Here is a 22908-nt window from a genome sequence, read left to right as displayed (position 1 = left end):
TAACAAGTCAATGAGATGTTTCAGTCACCTCAAAGCCTGGCTTACTTGGCTTTTATTTGTGCAATAGATATGTTCTCACAAGCTTGTTTCCACATGCAAATGTGTCTGTATTTCACAATGATTCCACATAATACAATAAGCTTAAAACAAGACGAATAAAATATTTCCTAAAATCCATAATCAGTAGAATATACACATTAAAAAAAAATGAAATGCAAGTATATATAACTGCACTACAAACAATGAGGACGGATATTGTAATCATTGAGACAGTGACATACACATTAAACATATTCACATTAGAGAGAACATCATTGTGGCTGTCAAAGCTGTGTTAACTTTCCTGGGACATAACCTATAGAAAGAAAATTGTGTGTGTGTGTGTGTGTGTGTGTGTGTGTGTGTGTGTGTGTGTGTGTGTTTGCTTTTTTTACGATCTACTGGAGTTCGTAAAGCAAATCCTGAACAGTCACTACCAGCTCCTCAAAATTGGGTCTTTCATCCGCTTTCTGAAAAAAAAGGTGGTTGTGAGATTAGTGTTCAGGAAACAGTAACATAAAGCCTACTTTCATCTTTCTCCACAGGGTCATTGTCATGTGACCTGTACCGAGGCCTATAGCACAATGCAACATTTAGCCTACTTACATCAAGCCAACAGCTTGTCATAATGCTGTAGATCTTTTCGTTAGCCAGCTGGGGGCGGTAGAGGCGGAGGCCCCTGGACACCTGATCCACTATTTCCGTGTTGTTAAGGCGTTCATACGGAAGCCGTCCCAAAGTGTACACCTCCCACATAAGAACCCCTGAGTATTTAAAGAGATGGTTGATGGGGTGAAAAACTGTTTAATACATATGTGAACTCAAATATTGTAATTTAAAAACATACTGTACACTGTGATAACTCACCAAATGCCCATATGTCCGACTTGCTGCTAAACTTGCAGTAAAGGAGAACCTCTGGAGGTGACCAGCGAACAGGAAACTTAGAACCTGCTGAGCTTGTGTACTCATCGTCTAAGACATACCTAAGGCAGTGGTGGAAGAAGCATTCAGATCTTTCACTTGAAGTTTAAAAGTACAAACAGCACAATGTACAAATACTACTAAAGGCCTACACATAAAAGTACTGTAATTGAAAAAAGTACAAGTACAGAAGTGTTGCAACTGTATGTACATTAAGTATCAGAACAGCGATCATTGTGAATTTGAACATAGCCTATATTATTATGTGCTACATACGTATTATTGGATAGTTATTGCTAACGCATTCATTTGTAAGCAACATTGTTTTAATGTTGTAGTGGTTTGAGGTGGAGCAAATTTTAACTACTTAATGTAATCATTTATTATTAAATCCTTCTTTGTATATCTTAATATACAAAGTAACAAATTACTTAAACTTAAGAAAATAAATGTAGTGGAGTAAAAAATACAACATTTCTCTCACTAATTAAGTAGTAATGATGACCTAAAATGAGTTGAAATACTCAAGTAAAGACATTTGAAGTGACTGTACCCTACTGACCAGATGACAGAACAGAGGTACTTTAGTATTATTCAATGTGCCTTTATGTACTGTATCCCGTTATTCATGTGAAAATGTTTACCTTGACAGTCCAAAGTCCGTCACTTTGATGGTGCCATTTCCATCTACTAAACAGTTCCTGGCAGCCTGAGGACAAAACAAACATCACTCCTGTTTTAAAATGTACTGTTATCTTCAAATACCTAATCCCAACCCGTATACCTCAACACAGCATGATACAATGTGCCAGAAATGTACTGGTTTATATATGTCATATGTGTCTCTCACCAGGTCTCTATGGATGTACTGCTTCAACTCAAGATAGGCCATGCCCTCCGAGACGTCCTTACACATCTCTAGGAGCTGGACAACTGTCGGGTGTTGTGTCAGGCCTTCCCTGAGGTACGTCAGCAGACAGCCATTGGAGAGGAACTCAGTCACTATATAAATGGGTCTTTGTTTGGTGCACACGCCGTACAGCTGCACCAGGTTCCCGTGGCGAAGCTTCCTGGTTTGAGCGCAAAGGAGAAGGAAGTTACTGTGAGTGTTAGAAACTACAGTGTGACGCATCAGTTTTTTCCGGCCTTGTGCACAAACTGATCATTATCATTTCAACTGCAAAGATGACAGCTCAAGCCAAATTCAGACTCCATTTAGTTTAGCTCACATCATGATTTTGGCTTCGTCTATGAATTCTTCCTCGGACATGGAGCCCTCTTTAATCATCTTAATGGCAACGTCATGCTGGCCCTGCCACTTTCCGTACTTCACCACTCCAAACTGACCAGTGCCCAGTTCCTTAATGAAGGTGAGGTAATGGGGGTCTATCTCCCACACACCTGGACCAAACAAGAGAGAGCAGAGGGGCACTTTAGTACTTTCGCAGCATCTATAATAAAGAAATTGTTCAACATTTTGAGAAATACTTTCCCAAAATGTCAGGCAATTGCATAGTTAATGCAATTTCAGAGAATTGCTGACTTCTAAATTGGATACACAGAAGTTATTCAGTAGACATTATTACTGACATTATTAAACTACAGAATATATTCAGAAGCCAAGTAGGTGTATTTAAGTTATGTGGCCTGCGGTTTAAGTCATACTGATAGTCATAAACTTACCATAGCCGAGCCCTGCTGTTTGTGGAGGCCGCGCTCGATTAGATACAATGTATTTCAGCCTGCTAAACATACCTAGTGAGTGACATAACAAAACCACGGTATTACCTGCAAGGTCAAAGCTTTTAGTTGTATAGACTTTGATAATCTCCATGTTGCCATATCATGATTGTGTGCCCATATTATTTGCTATTAAAACATCCTTTAAGTCTAAAAATGTCTGCATAAGATGTCCATATAACTACAGTTACTCCATTAACCTGCTGCATTGTGTTGGTGGTAGTTGATGAGTTCTGGAATTGTGCCGAAATTATGCCTCTCTGCCAGGTAAAACTGGCCCTGCGTGGTGGTGCAGATGTTATAATGTCTGCAGCTTCCACCGGTTTCCCTGTTGAGAGAACAGGAAGAGTTGTGCAAAGTAGATTTAGTCAACATATTTTCATCCAAACAGGAGCTGATCATTTATCTTGTATGAATATATATGAGTAGGTAATAATATCTCCTCTGTGTTATCCACAGCACAGTTCAGTCACAGAGCCCTGCTGTGAAAACAGTTGAGTCCCGGTTTTGCATGATTAATTTACATCTCTCTCTCCCTCCATGGCCCTCTGTTTCCGCTTTCATTACAAACAGTTCTTCTTTTGATACGTTCACACATGACTGGGGCCAGTGAATGCGGTGTATAAATGGTGCCCGATGAAACATCATTTGACACCACTGAGCTTATACTCACCCGCCACCCTTGGTGAACAAAGACACTGTGTATTTCCCGGCCTTGCTTGAGTCCCGTACCAAGAAGCCTCCATCTTTGTTCTGTGAAACATCAAAATGAGCGTACATTTCATAAGTTTCTAATTCAATTTATCAAGGCTAAGTTTGACTAATTTGTAGGAGCACAAACATCATTGAGTGGTTGGGTTTACCTCAGTTTTTAACAGATTTTCTCCCTGGCTACGGTTCATATTCTTGCAATACCAGCTGTGAAAAGAAATTGTTGTTTTCCTGAATACATTTTTTTTCAGCATTTATCGCTTAAAGCTAGGGTATGTGATTTCTGATTGGTCAAAGTTAACATGAGCTGTACACTTTGACCAATCAGAGCGAGGCTCCGATTCTCTGTTCTTATTGGCTGTTGGGACTGTCCATTCACTTTGGCACGACGTGGTTGGTGTAGAGCGTGTCCGGGAGGGACCATAGGGGAGGGACCAAAGAGAACAAGTGGAGCGGTTGAGGTATTTGGATTCGAATCTCTATCCCAACTGCCATTTTCTCCCCAAATCCCCGACCCCAGCTTTGAGCATTGAGAAATGCATTGGTGTACAGACAATTAACTTTAACAAGTAATCATCTGCTAACATGAACATTTGAAATAAATGAAAATGCATGAGCTAGTTCACACATTTAGTGACCGTACAATACTATCCATACTCACTCAAACTTTTCTAGCCCGTTTTCTGCTTCCACAACATAATTACTCGGTATATATCCTTCCAATCTGCAACATAAAACAAATCACACTGATTGAATTAATCAATATTTTAAAATAATTTTCAGTCATCAAGCTTTCAAATTTCTGTTGTATATGGCACAAGGGGTCCCCTGGAATGATATATTTGGTCAGACATTCAGATCTGCATGTTCACCCTTTTAAATATCTTCTGCTCTTTATGGATTTATAAAGATGTATTTTAATTCATGCACTTCAAAAGGTAAATATATTTCCCCTCTTGTAAGAGATGAGCTTGCAATCATTTTACTTTGAACAGCACCTTCTCAACTGCTTTTAATGTTGATGCAGTCAACATGAATGTTGAAAAAGGAAAATACATTTTGGTGGCATAATCATTGCTTTATGTGATTGGTTAAGGCCTCTTGCGCTAATTGTTTCATCTCACCCATGTTTGTCTTTGGCTCTCCACCAGTTGGGATCGGACATCTCCAGGATGGTGTACTCTTCGTCCTTCCTCAGCTCCAGGTCTTGGGGTGTCATGGGTGTGTAGTTATACTCTGCTAAGACCGTCATTCCTACAGAGGGGGCAGGCGACTCAGGAGGCTGTGGAGGTAAAGGCCGACCAGGTTTTTCCTGAAATAACAAAAGATTGGTGGATGTGTTGTTAAAAAAAACATCATCAGTGAATATTATTCCAAAGGAACTTTGTGTGTACCTCTGTTGGGGTGGGAGGAAGAGGTTTTCTAGATTCCCGCCGAAATGGTTGAGATGAGAAGCCTATTGATGAAATCATTTTAATGGATGAATGAAATACACGATTTAATCCTAGGCTAAAGATCAGTTGTCGTTTTTCTTGTTGTTGCAGATTTTCATCCAAATGGGAAATTTCGATCTCACCGTTCTTATTATCCAGCACCTTGCAACCCAAGGCCTGTTTGACTTCCTGATGGCAGCACAGCCAAACCCCATCCATCCAGGAAGAAGGATGGTACTTATGCATGAGATCCTTGTTGAAGCGCACCACTGTTTACAAGTTTGGACATACACACAAACACACACACACACACACACACACACACACACACACACACACACACACACACACACACACACACACACACACACACACACACACACACACACACACACACAGGACACTTGGATTTGCATTTGCACCCAGCACTTCTGCTGTGTGGATACTGGGTGATATATAGATATGGTCTAATATTCCACATACTGGATGAGATAGTGTGAGAGACATTTACAAATGTGTGCGCATATATACTGACTTTCTTTCAGTTGCTTTATCCACTGAGCCCGAACATCCTCGTTCTTTGCAAAGATGTACAGCGGCCCCTCGTCATAAATAATCTGTGTGGCAAAGGTGAGAAAAAGAAAATACCCATCAGCCGTTTTTGTCAGAGTTGTTAATTATATCAAGACAGACAATGGGTCCTTTTTTTCTATTTCTCAAGTTACAAGCCCAGAGCAAGCTAACTGGTTTAGCTCAGGAAATACCAAAATATGTTGTGTGACAAAAGCAATTTTTTTATTCTACCTTGTCCTGTGAGTTAACGTGTGCATTCGCAGCACCTGCAGGGTCACTGAAAGCCCCTTGTTCACTTGAGTGTGAGACATGGTTTCACTTCTTAACACAAGACTTCCACATTATTAACTGTTGGAGGATTAGACCGTTTAGAAAAAAACGTGTTCAAAGTGTGTTTGTGTGCTTCTTCATGCAGTTCCTATATAGTAGTGACAGGTTTTAAACTCTACACTACTCGAGAGAAATTCATTTTTGTCACGGATTTTGGACCAAAGAGAACGCAAAGTGGCTACAATATTGATCATTGTTGCAGTTTTGTCTGTAATCTTTATGCTTGGCATGAGGCGGTTTCTGAGGGAGTCCCTCTCTGTTAGACAAGTAAAATGACCAAAAAATGTCTACCTGAAATGCATACATGCGCTCTTGCGGGGCATTGGGCTCTGGCTGGACCGTCTCTACACACTTTATCTTCTCAAGATCAACCGATCCTTTGAAACCCTTTCGCTTCTGCTTTACAGATGGGGAAACAGTCAGGTGTCACAGGGAAAAATGTGAAGCTGCTTCCATAAAAGAGTCCTGCATGTTCCATATACTCACCCCTTTGTCAGGATCAAAATCATAGTAGGCTATCTTTTCCTGGGTGAGAATAAACCATCTCTCCTTGTAGTTCAAAGGGGAGGTCTTCTTCTTCTGCTGAGATCGTTTAATGAAAAGTTCCTCCAGTATATTTTCTGACATGATTCAGTCAGGACCAATCTACACAGGGGACAAACAAATAAAGAAAACTTTTTTTAAAGCATAATTGCAGCACATCATGTGGCTGTTTTATCTCTGCTCCCGCTCAACACCACTCTGCGTTACTTTCGCACCTCGACTCTGACACTGGCTGAGTCACCCATTATCACTGTGCATAGTTCAGCAGTATGAAGCACACATATTGCACTTCAGACTCAAGTATTAAGTATTTTGGTTTCCTTTGAACGGTTGATTTTCACAGAATGTCACTCAGTCAGGTCAATATGTGGAGTCAAAGCAGTGACACTGTAACAGGTAAGAGTATAGATAGGGAAGGAGATGAAGAGACAGGCAGCATGAGTGTGTGTGAGCGCCTATCAGTGTGTGATTAGCTGTACTTTGCATAAGCCCTGCTTTTACTGCCAGCGACATCCTCTGTTTTCAAAATTCCCCCCGGGTGGCACATCTGTTTCCCTCAGCCACTGCTTGTCACTGACCAGAATGCATACTTACTTGTAAAAAGTGTTTTGGATAAGTGTTTCCACCATATCCCATGTCTTTGTTTTTCTAATATTGGCATTATTACTTATCCACATCTTGCACTTCCTTGATATGAGAAGGCATTTTTGATTGTGTTTTTCTTAATTGCATCCAAATGCTTTAGTGATTGCCTTTTATATCACATGTAGATGTCTTTGGCTGGATAGGGCAACATTGCTTTCTCACAATACAGACTTAAAAACACCCACATTCATGTACATTTTTTTGATTTTGAATGGTATTCTTTATGTATTCTTTAGGATCCAGCAACCCAGTTCTCTTAGTTCTGGCCAGTATAGTTTTTGAGAAACAACCACTAAATGAAATGATATACAGTCCCCTCCATAAGTATCGGAACAGTGAGGCCAATTCCTTTATTTTTGCTGTAGACTGGAAACATTTGGGTTTGACACCAAAAGATGAATATGAGACAATAGATCAACATTTCAGCTTTCATTTCCAGGTATTCACATCTGGATCTGATACACAACTGAGAAGACATCATTATTTGTAAAGGAACACCACATTTTTAGGCGAGCAGAAGTATTGGAACAGATAGACTTTAAATAAATTAAAGGGAATTAAACATACTATTTTGTCGCAAATCCTTTGCTTGCAATAACCGCATCAAGCCTGTGATCCATTGACATCACAAAACTTTTGCATTCTTCTTTTGTGATGCTTTTCCAGGCTTTCACTGCAGCCTCATTCAGTTGCTGTTTGTGTAAGGGGGTTACTCTCTTAAGTCTCCTCTTTAGCAGGTAAAATGAATGCTCTGTAGCGTTTAAGTCTGGAGATTGACTTAGCCAGTCTAAAACCTTCCACTTCTTGCCCATGATTAACTCCTTTGTTGTATTTTGGGTCATTATCTTGCTGCATGATGGAGGATCTTCAGTTTGGTTGCATCTTTCCTTAAATTGTCAGACAAAATGTTTCTGTAAACTTCTGAGTTCATTTTGCTGTTGCCATCATGTGTTACATCATCAATGAAGAATAATGAGCCCATCCGAGAAGATGCCATGCAAGCCCAAGCCATGACATTGCCTCCACCGTGTTTCACAGATGAGCCTGTATGTTTGGGATCATGAGTAGATCCTTTCTTTCTCCAAACTTTAGCCTTTCCATCACTTTGGTAAAGGTTCACAAAAGAAGAATGCAAACGTTTTGTGATGTCAATGGTTCACAGGCTTGATGCAGTTATTGCAAGCAAAGGATTTGCGACAGAATAGTATGTTTAATTCACTTTAATTTATTTAAAGTCTATCTGTTCCAATACTTTTGCTTGCCTAAAAATGTGGTGTTCCTTTTCAAAAAATTATATTTTCTCAGTTGTGTATCAGATCCAGATGTGAATACCTGGAAATTAAAGCTGAAATGTTGAGCTATTGTCTCATATTCATCTTTTGGTGTCAAACCCAAATGTTTCCAGTCTACAGCAAAAATAAAGGAATTGGCCTCACTGTTCCGATACTTATGGAGGGGACTGTATGAGCAAACTCATGACATAAAGGCAACCATTCTTTCTCACTTGCATTCGCTCAGAAACACATAAGAACATGTTACGTGCTTCAAACATGATAAGGCAAATGTAGAAGGCTTTATGACCATTATTGTGTCTTGTGTTTAGCACCTGCTAACCACTTGTGCTAAACTTAAACTTGCACCTCCAAAACAAGAGAAGGCCTCTATTGATTCCATAACTAGATGAGAAAGGAAAGAAACACTGATGTCTGTCAAGAGATGGGGATAAAGAACTCAAACATGCCCTCACTCAGACAACAAAACTTTTGACTTTTTGAGAAAACAAGTGAGCAATATTGAACACAATTAACAGTATACTAGGTGAGTGTTTAAAATACGATTGACTGGCAGTACAGGAACAAAATAAGCAAAGATGGTGGTAAAAAAAGGGTACAAACAACCATGTCAATAGACCCAGCAGGACAGGCAAGTGTGCAAACTTGGCACAGGCTATAAAACTCAGCTTCAGTTGAAACCGACTGTTATCAAAAAGCTCTGTTCACAGATGGTGTTCCATCCATGCAGCAAAAGAGCAACTGTCCAAGTAAAACAAAAACAAAAATACAACATAAGCACACAGTTCAGTAAAGGTATGAACTCCTTTATGTGTCATATTGCCAGGTAAAAAAAAAGCTATCAGAGGCTCAAACTCACCCACGTCTCACAGCTGAATGCTCATTGTCTGCTAGTCCGTGTCAGATATGTTCACACTATTTTCAGCTTGTGTGAGCACTTCCTTCTATCATATGAACTGTAACTGTAACACTACCAGAAGCTGCTGTGCCTCCCTGCTAACCAGGAGTGGGACATTTCTTTAGACTATAGATTTACAATACGTATTGGTTTTGTTGGCGTCGTCATAAACGGACAGCGTTGTTCCCCTTTCTGTGAAACTTTGTTTATTCATTCCTCATTGGTCACCGCCTAGTGTTTTCTCACAGCACTAACTTGAGTAGAGGTCAGCCACCTCTGTAGATAATCCTAACTACAGAGTTTCCAGTCAACTGACATTTTACATCTATGTTTCCCTGAATCAAGTCTACCCCAAGGACATTTTTGTTAAGTCTTTTTTTTTTGCAGGGAGTTGAGTCACGTTGGCTGACACAGACAAACTCATAGGGAAGTTGCATCAATGTTGTACTGCAATACGGAGTGAGAAGAAAACCTGCCTGCAGCACTTCAACCTGCAGATTATATCTTATGCATGGGTCATCTTTCATGTGCACATTTAAAATGCATGTTAAATACCTGTGATGTCTCATTGGCTCATGACACTCTGACAACTATACAATACAATACCCCCTTTTTATTTTTAGATTCGGCAGAATTCGCCATTTGTGTTTTTAGTTATTGTGCAATTAAATGGTGGCCAAATGGTATCCTTAAAATAAACGTGTTGATCCATAATATCATCTGACCACAAGGTAACATAAATTTAAATATATTTTCACGATTTCTGACTTGGGTGAAATAGAGTGTCAGAGTGATGGGCAACTTACAGTGGTTGCAAGACCGTGCAACATGGTTTAACATGGCAATGCTTAAAACAATTAAGCTGTAGTGATAAACGTGTGTATTAGGACAGAATGCAATTGTGCATTTTGCTACGTGATGTCCGCTCTGTATAGCCTATGACACAGCAAACAGAACCCTATCGTTAAAGAGACTTGGTTAACAGGAACCCGTCAAGATGCTCTCTTTCCTGACAGATAAGAAGTAAGTATTTGTGTTTGTACATGTTTAAAAGAGTGTTGTTGAGTTCAAGGAGCAAGAGCAAAATCTAACCGATCTAAACGAGTTGCTCTGCCACAAATATGAAGATACCACATCAACTTAACATTGTGGTCTTCTGTAGTGGCAAAAGTCTTTCCCCTATGGCAGTCAGTTTCTTCAGAATGCACAAATAGGAATGAGCATTTCCTGCAATGCATGTAAGTAAAGCAGTATACAAAACATTAAGTCATGCATAGATTTTAAAAGTAACCTCATGGAACTGCTATTTGATTATAAACCTAGTATCTAAACCACTGTAGGTCTAAAAAAATATTTTCAATTATATTAAAAGGGGGGAGGGGGGAATGCAATATATTCTCATCACTCCCAAGTTCATAAAGTACATCATAGTCCATCATGTAACAAAATCTTCAGAAACAAGCATAACATATCTGCATTTAAGCAGATAATGCCACTATTAACTGAATGAAATATTTGTAGTTATGTGTCGAGTTCGAGTACACACTTAATGTAGGATTTGCATACAAACTGAATATTGGTGGGTTTCAATCCAGTAATTGCACAAATCTAGATAATACTTTCTACTACTATTGCCCATAGCCTTTCAACAGAAATGCTATATCATTAACTCTTGTGAACAAATAATGGGAAATGTCACTTGAACTCACAGCCATATTCAAAGACCTTTGGCACTTACCCAGACACTCAAAAACGTCAAGCATCAGACAGACAACCCCAGATGCTGAGGCTTGGCAGCGGGTGGTGTGGAATCTTTGCCTCAGTAGCTCGCTTGCCATCAAATGTGTGTTAGTCTGTGATGCAAGAAACTAAAACACACCCACAGAGAGGAATCGACGCCGCATAGCCTACTTCCCCTTTTTCTTCCTGCTAATTTTCATATCACCCCTCTGGACAGTTTTGGTGATAACAAGTAGAAGAAGTCTGAACATTAACACATCACCATGTTTGCGCACTGCATAGTTAAACTCTTATACTTTTATTTGGGGTGGGGGGGGGGGGGGGTGGGGGGAGATTTCTTAGTCTACAGCCAATTAGAGTATTGCGAAAACAAAACAAAAACAATTAATAGCCAAAAATTCTGCAGATGAAAGAATTACCATTATGTTTTATAAAAATGTATAATTATAATTGATAACTCCCTGCATTCACTAGGCTACTAATTGAGCTTTTTGATATCTTTGTTTGTTTGTAGTATCGGTCCTCCTGACACGCCCCGCCGCTAGGGGGCGGACTTGGCCTCCTTGTCGCCGGCGCTGGGGCCTACAAGAGGGCCTGCTTCCGTCTCTTCCTTCCTCTTTTCGTCTGCATCGGGGCGCAGCCATGGTATGAAATAATTTCCCTTCACAGAATCTATCTCAATCTTGCCTATTTTGGAATCATTAATGTTTGTAGTTAAGTCGGATATGTGCACAATGTTTTGACATAAGCAATCATGGTAGTATTGTATATCATTTGTAACTTTTACACTGTTATATTGTCCTTTTCTTATGATAACTGGGTTAGTGGTGATATGCGGCTGGTACGCGCATTTGTCACTCAAACCAGTCGCTATATTTCGTGGACAATTGAAGTGATATGTCGAAGTAATTATCACTGCCAACAACAGCCTTTTCACATTTTGATGGTATCGCAGTGTTACGTTTACACCCATTTTGTTTTGACTTCACCTCGGATAACTGTAATGCTAATACATTAGCTTGCTAGCTAACAACGCTGCATTTACCCTAGCCGTGTTGCCACCAGATAATGTGTAAAACACGAGCTTTCTCTACATTGACTGTTTCAAGTTTTCAATGTGACACTTCATGGACTGAGGTTAAACGTTACCGTCCCATTGTGCCCCACCTAGAAGCTGTTAAGACACATTGACGGTGTCATTTGTTTCGTGCTTTAGCTGTGGATTGTTTTTCGGGCAGGTGGAACTGGGAATTACTGGTTGGGATGCTAATGGTTTATCTTCTGTGTTGTCCAGGTGAACGTCCCGAAGACCCGCAGGACGTACTGCAAAAAGTGCAAGAAGCACCAACCCCACAAAGTTACCCAGTACAAGAAGGGAAAGGATTCCCTCTACGCACAGGGTAAGTGGCGCTTCATGAGTGGTTATATTGTGTTTTTAGATGTGCTGTATTTAAGATGAAACTGAACTGTGTGTTCTGCAGGTAAGCGCAGATACGACAGAAAGCAATCCGGCTACGGTGGTCAGACTAAGCCTATTTTCAGAAAGAAGGTAAGCACAGCTCTTATGCCATTTGATCATTTGGCATGTTCTGTTTGATCACATCATGCATTGCAATCTTGTTCGAAATCATACCTAATGTTCTTTTTTCCCCTTTAATTTAGGCTAAGACAACAAAGAAAATTGTGCTGAGGCTCGAGTGTGTGGAGCCCAACTGCAGGTCCAAGAGAATGGTGCCCATCAAGAGATGCAAGCACTTTGAGTTGGGTGGTGACAAGAAGAGAAAGGTAGGTGTCATTGCCCATTTTTATTTCAATGCATTTTCTTTTCAGAGGGTTTTATTGCCTTTGCAATTGAGTAGTTTCTCTCAGGTCAATTGTATATGCAGTGCATCCCATAATAACTTCCTAAATCGTCTATTGCAAACAATGTATGGTCTTTCTACATATAGCAAGTAGTTAGTTGGGTATTACATGCTGTGGATCTGATAACTGGCCATAGAAAATAAACTTGTCATAAGACAAACAATTCACTTGGAAGTGCTGAAATCCTGCTTGCATAATGTCAGGCATCACATTTATTATAAAAAGATTTGTGGTGACAGCAACAAATAACACAATCTTACTTTGGATGTCCATGTACATTGGGTTTAACATTATTACATATTTTGCCAGTGTTGGTCTTAGAGACTGGCTATCTAAATAAAGAAAAGGCCTTATTAACATGTTCAACAATAAGGAATTAATTTGGCTCTACTTTGATTTAAAACATCTGGGATGTGTGACCATGTCAATGAGAAACAATCAAAATATTAGGGGAAAGACTTACATTAGCGAGAGCAGTTGTTGATTGGTTTACGGTTTCACCAGAGCAGTTTTCTATCGATGGCAGAGATTTATGACGGTTATTTTGATAGCAATGTCATGGAGGTGGGAAATTGAACAAGGTCAATGTTGTGGTGACATGGCCTACATTAATTTTGTAGTAACATACATTCTTAAACTGGAAGAGAATAGGCCAAATAAGAAAATAACTTTGACAACTTAGAATAACAGATCTAATTTTATTAAAGTGTCATTTTATAACAACTTGTGGAGGAGTCCCCTTTGACAAAAGTGGTTTATAATAGGCTGTGCAGCATATTTTTCTAAGTGGTTTTAATCTTTAATTCCTGTTAAGTAAAATGGTGAATATATTATACATTAAAGAACTGGCAAATGTTGCTTTCAATGTAGGATTATGCCAAAAAAGTTGATAGTGAGGCATAACAAATCGGACTACAAATTCTCATTGCCAGTATTGAGTGGATTCCTTTATTTCATTGACACTTCTGTTTTTAACTGTGCTTGATCATCATTTTAAAACAAGTTTTTATTTGTTCTCTTACAGGGCCAGGTCATCCAGTTCTAAGCTGTGGTTCAGTCTCCTGGATGCGGTTGTCACAATTTTCAATAAATGTGTTAAAATATACTTATGCGTTGGTCCCTTACTTCCTATCAGTTTTCCTTATACTTGTCACCTTTGTCAAATCTATCTTTGGTCTCTTATGATGATTTAACCAATTAGCAGTTCAGTCTATTTCAAAGCAAGTGTGCAAAGATAATTTCCATTTTTTTTTTTTTTTTTACCCTTTCATGCATGAATTATGATATCCTTAGTCTGGATTTTTTTCTCAAGTGATTTTATACTTCTTTAGGCATGAAAAGAAAAAATATAACTTAATTTTTTTTAAACACATTTTTCAGAGTTTTACACACGTCCACTCGGGTGGACTCGATGCGTTTTGAGTTCTCAACTTTGCACTTATTTATTTAACAAAACAGTGAAAAAAAAAAACTATTATCTGAACTATAAAATAATTATATATTTTCAATGCCTGTTCACATATTAACATATTCTAATGCAAAAGTGTGGAATTTTTTCAATCAAAATTTTCTATGAAAATAACACAACTTTTTCCTTGATTCTCCATTTTCTCTTTTTCAGGTGTAATTCAGTAGTACAGCCTACTGACTTGTACATCACTTCATCAAAGCTATTTATATATGAAAATTGGCATCATAGTGACACCAATTGTTTTTTTTTTACACAAATACTTCAAGTTGTATTCTAATAACATGAATCAATTGATTTAAAACCAAAAAGTTACAGCAAAGTAAGCTTTCAAGCACAACATATCTGCAGTCACAGTATTTAAGTCGGTGATGCATGATGTCCAATTTAGTGGACATGTGATTAAACATACTTTCCTCCCAATGTAAAATCAATAATTGGACATTTTAACAACTATATGACTCCTAAGATGTTAATTGATGTTGCCATATTTTTTTTACCTGCCAGGCTCTCCTATTTTAGAAGTATTTACAGGATATTCCTGAGCTAAACAACTTTTCTGCTCCCTGTCGGCCATCTTGGTTTTGACTAATTGTGGCTGCTCTTACAATGGTTGGCCTCTGGTTGGCAATGCATTGGATGACACACGAGTCCACTGTAGTGGCTGATATGCAACTAGGCGATCTACACCCATGCATATTCAAGAAAACAGCATTTGAATAGCTGTCCACTGTAGTGACCACTATGCGTGAAAGGGTTAAAATAACCTGCTTACTGCAATCATGGCTAACAAGCTGAATTGGCAAACTAGACTTCACTTTTTTAATTAAGAAGCAACAGTTTTAAATAACAATTTTACACAAAGACAATTAAACTGGAGCAGGCAGCCAAAGTGCATAACCAGCAGATGACTACAAAATGGTGACGTGCTTGCGTTTGATGTAGGTTTCCTGCCAGTGCAGCTTGTGAAGCTCAACAAAGTCACTGGTGATAGGAGTGACTGTCAGTAGAGCCGTGCCAGAGGGGTTGACAGATATAACCAGTCGGCTTTGTGGAGTCTGAACCCCCATTTCCTTGTATTGAGGCAGAATCTGTGTGACGTTACACTGAGGGACACAGATCTTCCAGCCGGGAGCCGCTCTGATGACAAACCCTCTGGGACCACCAATCTCCTGTGTGTTCAGCACAGCTATGGCCAGGCGCTTCTTGGATAGAGGCCTCTCCCACACTTCAAAACTGTCAACCTGTAGACCAAGTTATGTTTTCAGTTGTAGTGCTATTCCAAATTCAACTTAATCATTTACATCAATCAATATTGAATAGTATCGCTGTCTGAGACCCTTCCAAGGTAACTAAGCATTTCAAAATGGAAACTAAATACAGACAGCTGCTCATGCTTTGGCACCTCCTACCTTGGCAGTGCGGTATCCTTGCTTGCCCAGTGGGTCCTGGCTGATGGCTATGATGTGTTGGTTCTGCAGCAGCTTCTTAGAGCGAGGACAAATGTCCCTCAGGTCGTTAGACATGAGCAGAGGGGATGCCATGATGGCCCATAATGCCATTTGAGACTCCTGCTGGTCATGACTCAGACCAAAGTTCCCAATCACGAGCTAGAGAAATGGACCATTGCAAACATGAAATTAACAGGCAATTTGGGTTTAGTTGATGATAACATACCATTTGCATTGCATTTATACAATTTTTGAACTGCCATCAATTCAGTTAAAACCTAAAACGGGAGTGACTGATGTTACAGCACTATCTCCCTTTTCAAAAATACAATCTATAGGCTTTATAAATGAGAGGATGCAACTTCGTTTAGATGGAGGGAAATATGCATGTCTTGTTCCATGGCTGATGTCAGTGAGTGTGGTCAATATAAAGCTATAGCCGGTTTGCTGCCTTAGAAAGGATGAAAATCTATATCTTAGTACGTGAATGCAACTATTCTTAGATTAAGGTCAAATAGGTCGGCAAGAGTTAAAGCAGAGCATAGTACCATATCAGGGTCATTCCAGCCTCCAGGTCCAGCTGAGGGGACAATGATGTCTTGATGAGAAGCAGTCCAGTCCAAGATGGACTTGACGGAGCTCCATGAGTCGTACACGTCAGCATAGTTTCGCCAGTGGTTACACGTCTCTCTGATGGCTGTGTAGTTGGGCTGCAGGTGCATTTTTACGGTGTACAAAGAATGGTTTGTTCATGCAGTTGATGATCAATTTTTTAAATTTGATTTATTTTTTTACATTTTACTGTTCAGGGCTTCTAGTTCTAGTTTGAATTCACCTATTTGAAGTGTTGCCTTTGCTCTGTCAAATAATATAATGCATTTGACAAAGAAAATGATAACATCTGCGAAGCATTTTCACTTAACTAACAATCGATTGATTAGCAAAACAATGTATTGTTTGACTTATTTTGGGGTAAAGACAAAAAATGTATCTCACCTTTTGGTAAGGCCACTCATACAAAGGCCACTCACAGGAGTACAGAATACTTCTTCCGGTTTTGTTCAGTGCCTTTGACATGTTCATGTAGCCTTAACCAGAACCAAATCACATGTTGGAGTAAACACCATGTCAATCCTTGTCTATTGAGTTAATGAATACTTAATTTATTTATTTTTTATACTGATACTGATTTATACTTCAGAATTAAAAGCTCACCTTCTCCCAGCATGGTCCAGTCAATATAGCAGCCATCAAACTTAAGTAGATCCACATCCCAGTCGGCAAACGTCTGAGCATCTGTCTCATAGTAACCCAGACTGCCAGGGTATCCGCCACAGGTATTTTTCCCCACGTCTGCGTATATACCCAGCTTTAGTCCCTTAGAATGGACCTTAAAGCAGAGAACAACTTACCATTCATTGATTTAGTTCCCCAAATAAACCTGATAGTTTTGTTCATTGTATGTTATGGATATGTACCAGTAGGTGGTGATGTTGCACAACTAAAAACCTCTGTTGCAGGATGCAGCCTGTCATAGTGGTCTCCAACTGGAGAGCTTCTCTTCATTGTGACTGTAGCAGATAAGCGACAGCATCCTTCTACCTAAAACCCTATATACCTGTGTATCTCCCTGGGCTACAGGTGCTGAGTTTCTGCTGGTAACTCGACGTCATTGTAAATGAGGGTCACCCCTCAATTGGTCTCTCGAGGATAAATAAAAGTTAAATGAAATCTGAAACCTGATCTCTCCACCACATCTGGTCCTTTTCCCCCTTCTTTATGAAAATAATGACAAGTCTGCTCAAGTGAATGTATAATGAATATCTAACAGTCATCACTTGTTTTAGTTATTAAACCAGGGGTTGACAAAACATTTATTTGTCAAACTTTCCCAAACCTAAGATGCATTGCACCACAGATCCGTTTACACTGCACCGGCATGGAATCACATCTGTGGGAATATGTGTTACATATGAAATGGTTTACCTTTATAAAACTGTATAACTATTCATAGTGAAGCAAAAAGACTTAAAGCTAAGATGAAAAACTGACTGTCTTTCCTGGAATCCATCTATACTCCTCTCCCTGAAACCATGGCATTAGTTCTTATACTTAAGACGTACATATTCAGCCAGTTTCTTGATGCCCCCCGGGAATCTTTTGGAGTCTGCCTGCAAGCGGCCCTGGGCATCACGCCGGTGGGAGGGCCAGCAGTCATCGATGCAAACAAACTCGTAGCCGGCCTCTTTCCAGCCCTCCTTCACCATCACATCTGCCATCTGCATGTACAGACGCTCACTGCCAGGGCAACAACAAGAGTCAGGCGGGCTGATAGTATCAGTTAGGTGCCAGTGTTCAGTTTCATGTTATTAAGCAAAAACGCTAAGCAATTGGTTTCAACTTGTTAAATTTGAGGATTTCCTGGCTTTTCTTTTAAATATATGATTAACCAAATACGTTATGAACTGAACATCTATCTAAGATATCACTTTGGGCCATTGAAACATTTTTCAACTTTTTGAAATTTGATAGACAAAGCAATTATTTGTTTAATTGAGAAAATAATCAGCAATAAACAATAATTAAAACAATAATGATTAAATGCAGCCCTTAATATGACATAAATTATGAGAGCTGAATCGATAAGTCAATTGCTACATAATTTATCAGCAACTCTTTGTCGAACTAAATGTCATCACTTTCCCAGAAAAAAGCTGAATATTTGGCGGCTCAGACTTCTCAAATCAAAAGATTTACTGCATTTCCTCATCTTTAATTCAAGAAAATCTTTGGGTTTTGGCCAGTCAAACAAAACCAGACTTTTGAAGAAACCCTGTTTTTTTCTGTTTGTTGCTGTTTTATGGACTTGTACCTAAAAAGCGCGATTGTAGTCAAACTTGACAACTCAAAGCTCTTTTCACTTCTGTCGCATTTGCTTACTAAGCTATTTACACACACACACACACACACACACAGAAAATCACAGGCATGTTGATATTGAGAACAATTTTTAATCTGTCATCCCTGCATATTTATACATTATATTAAAGATTTCATATTTAACTAGTTTAAAATGGGTGCTGGCTTTTATTTTCCTTGTTGTTTACCAAGTGCTTTGAAAAGTAATCAACAAAAAATCAATATTTTCCAACGCCTCAAACCAGAGAACTAATAAAGGCGAATGAAATTGGAGTGTCATTAGGGTCCCGACAAGACAGATGTCATAATTATGAAAAAATAATTACACTGTAACAACGTCATACATTGATTTTTTTATGTTGTGTGTGTGTCTGTGTGTGTGTGTGTGTGTGTGTGTGTGTGTGTGTGTGTGTGTGTGTGTGTGTGTGTGTGTGTGTGTGTGTGTGTGTGTGTGTGTGTGTGTGTGTGTGTGTGAAAGCAATAGACAATGCAATAAGCAATTCATTTGATATTGTCCACATTGTGTCATTCTTTCTATAGCTACTCTGAACATTTGAATGAAGAGGATTTAAGTATTTCTCATAAGTGTGTACCGCTGATATGGCTGCTCTCCTTGTGTTTCAGTTCACAAACATGACAGTTCTGGGGTATTTTACCTGATGCAGTTGTTTGGGTCCCTGTCACAGTCGATATTACACATGAACCTCTCCCAGTGCAGCCAGCCCATTGTGGGCTTCAGCGCGAGACCATTGTCCAGCGCGTGGGAAGCAGGACTCAGTAAAGCGATGAGCGCGAGGAGACACAATGATCTGTACATTTTGATTGGACTTGAAATAACTCGACACTTGCACAACAATGCAATAAAGCGACTAGTTTTTGCATTAGGATCTATTTCCGTGTTTAAAACGTTTAAAGCCCGCCCAACAGCCCCTGGATGATTGACGTAAACCTGAACCAATCAAATCATTATGCGTCTGTAACTGGCCAATTGTGTCGCGCCCTATTTTTCATTTCCGGGTACGCGAAACGGAACTGGAGAAACCCAAATTGAAGCTACTGATCAACTGTTTGTTCATTATACTATAGCTTTTTGGGAGGATTTACAGGACTGGATGGCAACATAAATCCAACTACTTACTTCGACCCTCACAATAGAAAATATTGGGTTTTAAGACTGCCTTGATTTAGAACAAAAACAACCCAAAGCTAAAATGTTCATCTATCATTCCAAATAGAGGAAACAAACAACACAAGCTTTTTAAAGGGGACATTATACTCAATCATCTCAGTGCTTTGAGAAAAGGCTCCTCTGTGCCGAAGAGATGAACATTTTGTGGGCCCCTAGCAACTATAATGAACATAAACTAGGCCTACCATAAGATACATTTTAATTTTTAAAACATGCACAGTTGAAATAACCTGCTATGGAAACGTGCTGTGATGTGGTCCTAAATTTGCTATATTGTACTTTAATAAATTAAATACGCAAAGTATCAGTAGAAGATCAAGAAGGTTTTAAAGGAGTAGTTAAACTATTTTTGAAAATATGTTTGGACTGTTGCTCAGTGTGTTGCCAGTCAACTAGTGGAGGATTAAGGGAGCCACTGCAAAAATTGTCCAGCACATAACACTGCCATCGGGCTTTAGCTTTATAAATTACATACACATTGGTGGTATTGGTTGTCAACGGATGGCCTTACTCACCCCCTGTTTTCCCTCTTTGTGTAATGTGAAGGAACAAAGTCAAATGAATTAATCAACATCTTAAAACCAACAGGAGAATGCAACTCGGGACATACTTAAGAACAATTTTGAAATAGTCATCCTTTATTTCATGCTTTTTCCATATAATCCTCATGGGGTTGACATGGGTTATTTTTTAGCTCAAGAAGTATGAGAACTGTTTCAATGAATACTAAATCCTTCAGTGTATCTTATAGAAACTCAAATCATCAACATTAGTGGGATGATTTTTACTAGACAACGATGACACAAGTGATGGACAGAACAACCATCTTATGTCCAAAACAAAGTCACAGGTTTTCAAACGAGATCAGCAACTATTATCCGTTTGTATTCGCTTTCCCAGACACAGTCAAATAAAAGAAAATGGGCCAATTTACCTGACTGTTCCTGAGCGTAGTTTGACTAATCAGGAATGCTACAGACACTGTCAGCAATAATGTAGGACTATGAACATATCGACGACGACCCCGCTTCAAGCTGTTTATTAGCTCCAGAATCAAGACACTAATTTGTCTGGCGCGTTCGTTAAATGGATTACAGATAGGTTTCTTAATTCAGCAGTAAACGTACACCCCGTTACAGAACCAAATGAATGTTTCCCCTTGTGGAATTGTCAGAGATCCTCTCACACGCAGAGAGAGTGATGAGGTTTTGTATTTATTGTAATACTTTGCCATTTGTTGCAATTCGTGCAGCCGGCATAAAGTTTATTTGCTAATTACATTTGATCCTTGAGAGTTTGTGCAGAGGCACGGAAGAGTTGAAACTTTACAGATGTGATGCTATTTGAATTAGCAGACTGCCTCGAAAAAGGCACTGTGATGACTCCTTGTGTCCAGATATTGAGAAGAGTCAAAACAAATGGGCCAGCATTTACGAGATGGCACAACTCCAGGTTATGACAATAATCGTCATCCCCACTGCCGGCTGTATGTTAAAAGGGAGCATTAATGAACACAAAACCTGACCTTTCTGCCAAATGTCAAGGGTGCCTATTTCAACCCTAAACATTATCAGAGGCTTCACCCAGTGACAGGCCTGATACAAACAATTTGTCACTTGCTATAGTTCATATCAGTGCCAGTGAGCAAAGGCGTCGTGGCTCTAAATGTCAGATTTCAATTTGACTCACCCCCCCTGCTGATGGATGGACCAATCCGGTTCACTTGAGTACATAGTTTTCTCTTTGTCAAAATGGGATCCAGCCCCACTGTTATGACAGAGCCCCCTGTTGTTATTTTTTACAACATTGCATGAAAGAGCAGTGTGCCTCTATGTACAGTGGTTAATTGAGATTCTTGACAGATGGCTCAACCTGTTCTTTCGGTCTGGTTTACGGCTCCCCAGAGCTTTGACATCAATCTGTCATGTCCCCTTTTTTCTTCACATGTAATTGAAGACACTGTCATGGCTGACTTATGTTGGCACCTTTGTTATGAAGTGCACGGGGTTAAAACGAAAGCGAAAGTTGTGTTATGGCGTGCCTTCTTGCCAAGGAGTCCCATTATTGTATTGATCTATAGGGACAGGTTTGCGACACGAGCACGTCATCAAAAAAAGAAGAAGTTGTGCCTCCATAAATACAACAGCTAACACTAAATGACTCACGTGAAATCACTCATTGTCTTGTAATTAGCTGCTTAAGTTGTTTATGTTACTCTCACAGGGGAAGGTACAGAGAGTGCATGTGCCGATGTTGCCACTTTCTAATTTGGTCCTTGTTAAACTGAGGACTGGAAAAAATGGCTTTTGGTTATAGGCTTACATTGATGTCAGGCATTTGGTTAAGGGTTATATGTTTTATAGTTCTCTGTCTATGTGTAATTACGATCTTTTTTCTTCTTTTGACGAGCTGGTACACATCTTTAACACTCCGTACCATCATGGGATGCCAACCTATAGATTTATGAATGAATACTTCCTCAACTTTTTATTTATTTAAGATATCTCTAATAACATTGTGTTTGTGACCATTAAGAATGAACCATTAAGTTGTATGCAAAACTGAATTCTAGATATCTTTAATTAGATTCTCATTGGTTCATTTCTTTTCTAGGCTGAATGTAATTAGAAAGTCATAAATGCAGTGAGCATGGCTTTAATGCAAATATACGTATCTACAGTACAGTTTGTGAAATCTGTTTGCCCTACATGCCAAGCATTTCTTTGAAGTAGCAAGGTTTTAATGGTTGTAACATTTTCTTTTTCTAAATGCTAAAAACTGAGAAGCATGTAGTGTAAAAAGACATGTCTCAGTTGCTTGTGAATTGGGTTTTGATCAACATCAGATTTCATGTTGCAGTAGCAGCTGCATGTGGTCTATTCCAACAGACAAAGTAGAGGTCAAACATGCATTATTTATTCAAACCATTTTAAACAAGCTCATGTAAGTTCCTTAATTTTCTCCTTTTCTTTTGCTGATGCTCTGATACCGCTGATTCATTACTGAACTTTAGGAGACAGTTGAAACATTAACAGGACATAATTTGCATTCAAATCTAGAAGTTGTCTTCACTTCATTTTTTCTGGTTCTCAGCAGCTCCCCTGCTGATGTTCAGGCGCCGTACAGGGGATAAGTCGCTTTTATTAATAC

The 22908-nt window shown here is 39.2% G+C and overlaps 3 protein-coding genes across 3 annotated transcripts; 1 reads left to right on the top strand and 2 right to left on the bottom strand.

Annotated features, from left to right (window-relative positions):
• Positions 1–24: 24 nt before the first annotated feature.
• On the bottom strand, positions 25–10973 carry btk (Bruton agammaglobulinemia tyrosine kinase). Its single transcript, XM_080035077.1, has 18 exons — positions 10867–10973; positions 6237–6395; positions 6042–6146; positions 5383–5464; positions 4991–5116; positions 4809–4870; positions 4539–4726; positions 4076–4138; positions 3567–3621; positions 3377–3456; positions 2904–3031; positions 2647–2718; positions 2193–2364; positions 1814–2033; positions 1608–1672; positions 907–1025; positions 646–803; positions 25–509 (listed from the first exon to the last, which is right to left on the bottom strand). Exons 2-18 carry the CDS (start codon positions 6375–6377, stop codon positions 438–440), a joined length of 1908 nt encoding a protein of 635 aa, XP_079891203.1. The 5' UTR covers positions 6378–6395; positions 10867–10973; the 3' UTR covers positions 25–437.
• A 478-nt stretch (positions 10974–11451) lies between these two features.
• Positions 11452–13836, top strand: rpl36a (ribosomal protein L36A). Its single transcript, XM_080035043.1, has 5 exons — positions 11452–11513; positions 12163–12268; positions 12350–12417; positions 12531–12653; positions 13756–13836. The coding sequence occupies exons 1-5, from the start codon at positions 11511–11513 to the stop codon at positions 13774–13776; spliced, it is 321 nt and encodes a 106-aa protein (XP_079891169.1). The 5' UTR covers positions 11452–11510; the 3' UTR covers positions 13777–13836.
• Positions 13837–14363: 527 nt separating this feature from the next.
• gla (galactosidase, alpha) lies at positions 14364–19460 on the bottom strand. The gene is made up of 7 exons (XM_080035400.1): positions 19226–19460; positions 17774–17948; positions 16866–17040; positions 16647–16738; positions 16199–16360; positions 15612–15809; positions 14364–15443 (listed from the first exon to the last, which is right to left on the bottom strand). Exons 1-7 carry the CDS (start codon positions 19384–19386, stop codon positions 15111–15113), a joined length of 1296 nt encoding a protein of 431 aa, XP_079891526.1. The 5' UTR covers positions 19387–19460; the 3' UTR covers positions 14364–15110.
• Between the last annotated feature and the right edge of the window lie 3448 nt (positions 19461–22908).

This window comes from Ammodytes marinus, assembly GCF_949987685.1.
Source record: "Ammodytes marinus genome assembly, chromosome: 10".
Taxonomy (NCBI): Eukaryota; Metazoa; Chordata; class Actinopteri; order Uranoscopiformes; family Ammodytidae; genus Ammodytes; species Ammodytes marinus.
This window is presented reverse-complemented; position numbering and strand designations above follow the sequence as displayed.

What these genes read in the sequence shown, in the direction of transcription:
- btk (XM_080035077.1), bottom strand. Translation starts at nt 6,377, where the DNA reads ATGTCAGAAAATATACTGGAGGAACTTTTCATTAAACGATCTCAGCAG. An exon ending in AGAGCCAAAGACAAACATGG is followed by an intron (nt 4,139 to 4,538) that starts GTGAGATGAAAC and finishes TTTATGTTGCAG; the next exon opens with ATTGGAAGGATATATACCGA. An exon ending in AACAGCAGGGCTCGGCTATG is followed by an intron (nt 2,365 to 2,646) that starts GTAAGTTTATGA and finishes TGTTTGGTCCAG; the next exon opens with GTGTGTGGGAGATAGACCCC.
- rpl36a (XM_080035043.1), top strand. An exon ending in GGATTCCCTCTACGCACAGG is followed by an intron (nt 12,269 to 12,349) that starts GTAAGTGGCGCT and finishes TGTGTTCTGCAG; the next exon opens with GTAAGCGCAGATACGACAGA. An exon ending in GTGGTGACAAGAAGAGAAAG is followed by an intron (nt 12,654 to 13,755) that starts GTAGGTGTCATT and finishes GTTCTCTTACAG; the next exon opens with GGCCAGGTCATCCAGTTCTA.
- gla (XM_080035400.1), bottom strand. Translation starts at nt 19,386, where the DNA reads ATGTACAGATCATTGTGTCTCCTCGCGCTCATCGCTTTACTGAGTCCT. An exon ending in GACCCAAACAACTGCATCAG is followed by an intron (nt 17,949 to 19,225) that starts GTAAAATACCCC and finishes TTGCCCTGGCAG; the next exon opens with TGAGCGTCTGTACATGCAGA. An exon ending in ATGAGTGGCCTTACCAAAAG is followed by an intron (nt 16,361 to 16,646) that starts GTGAGATACATT and finishes ATGCACCTGCAG; the next exon opens with CCCAACTACACAGCCATCAG.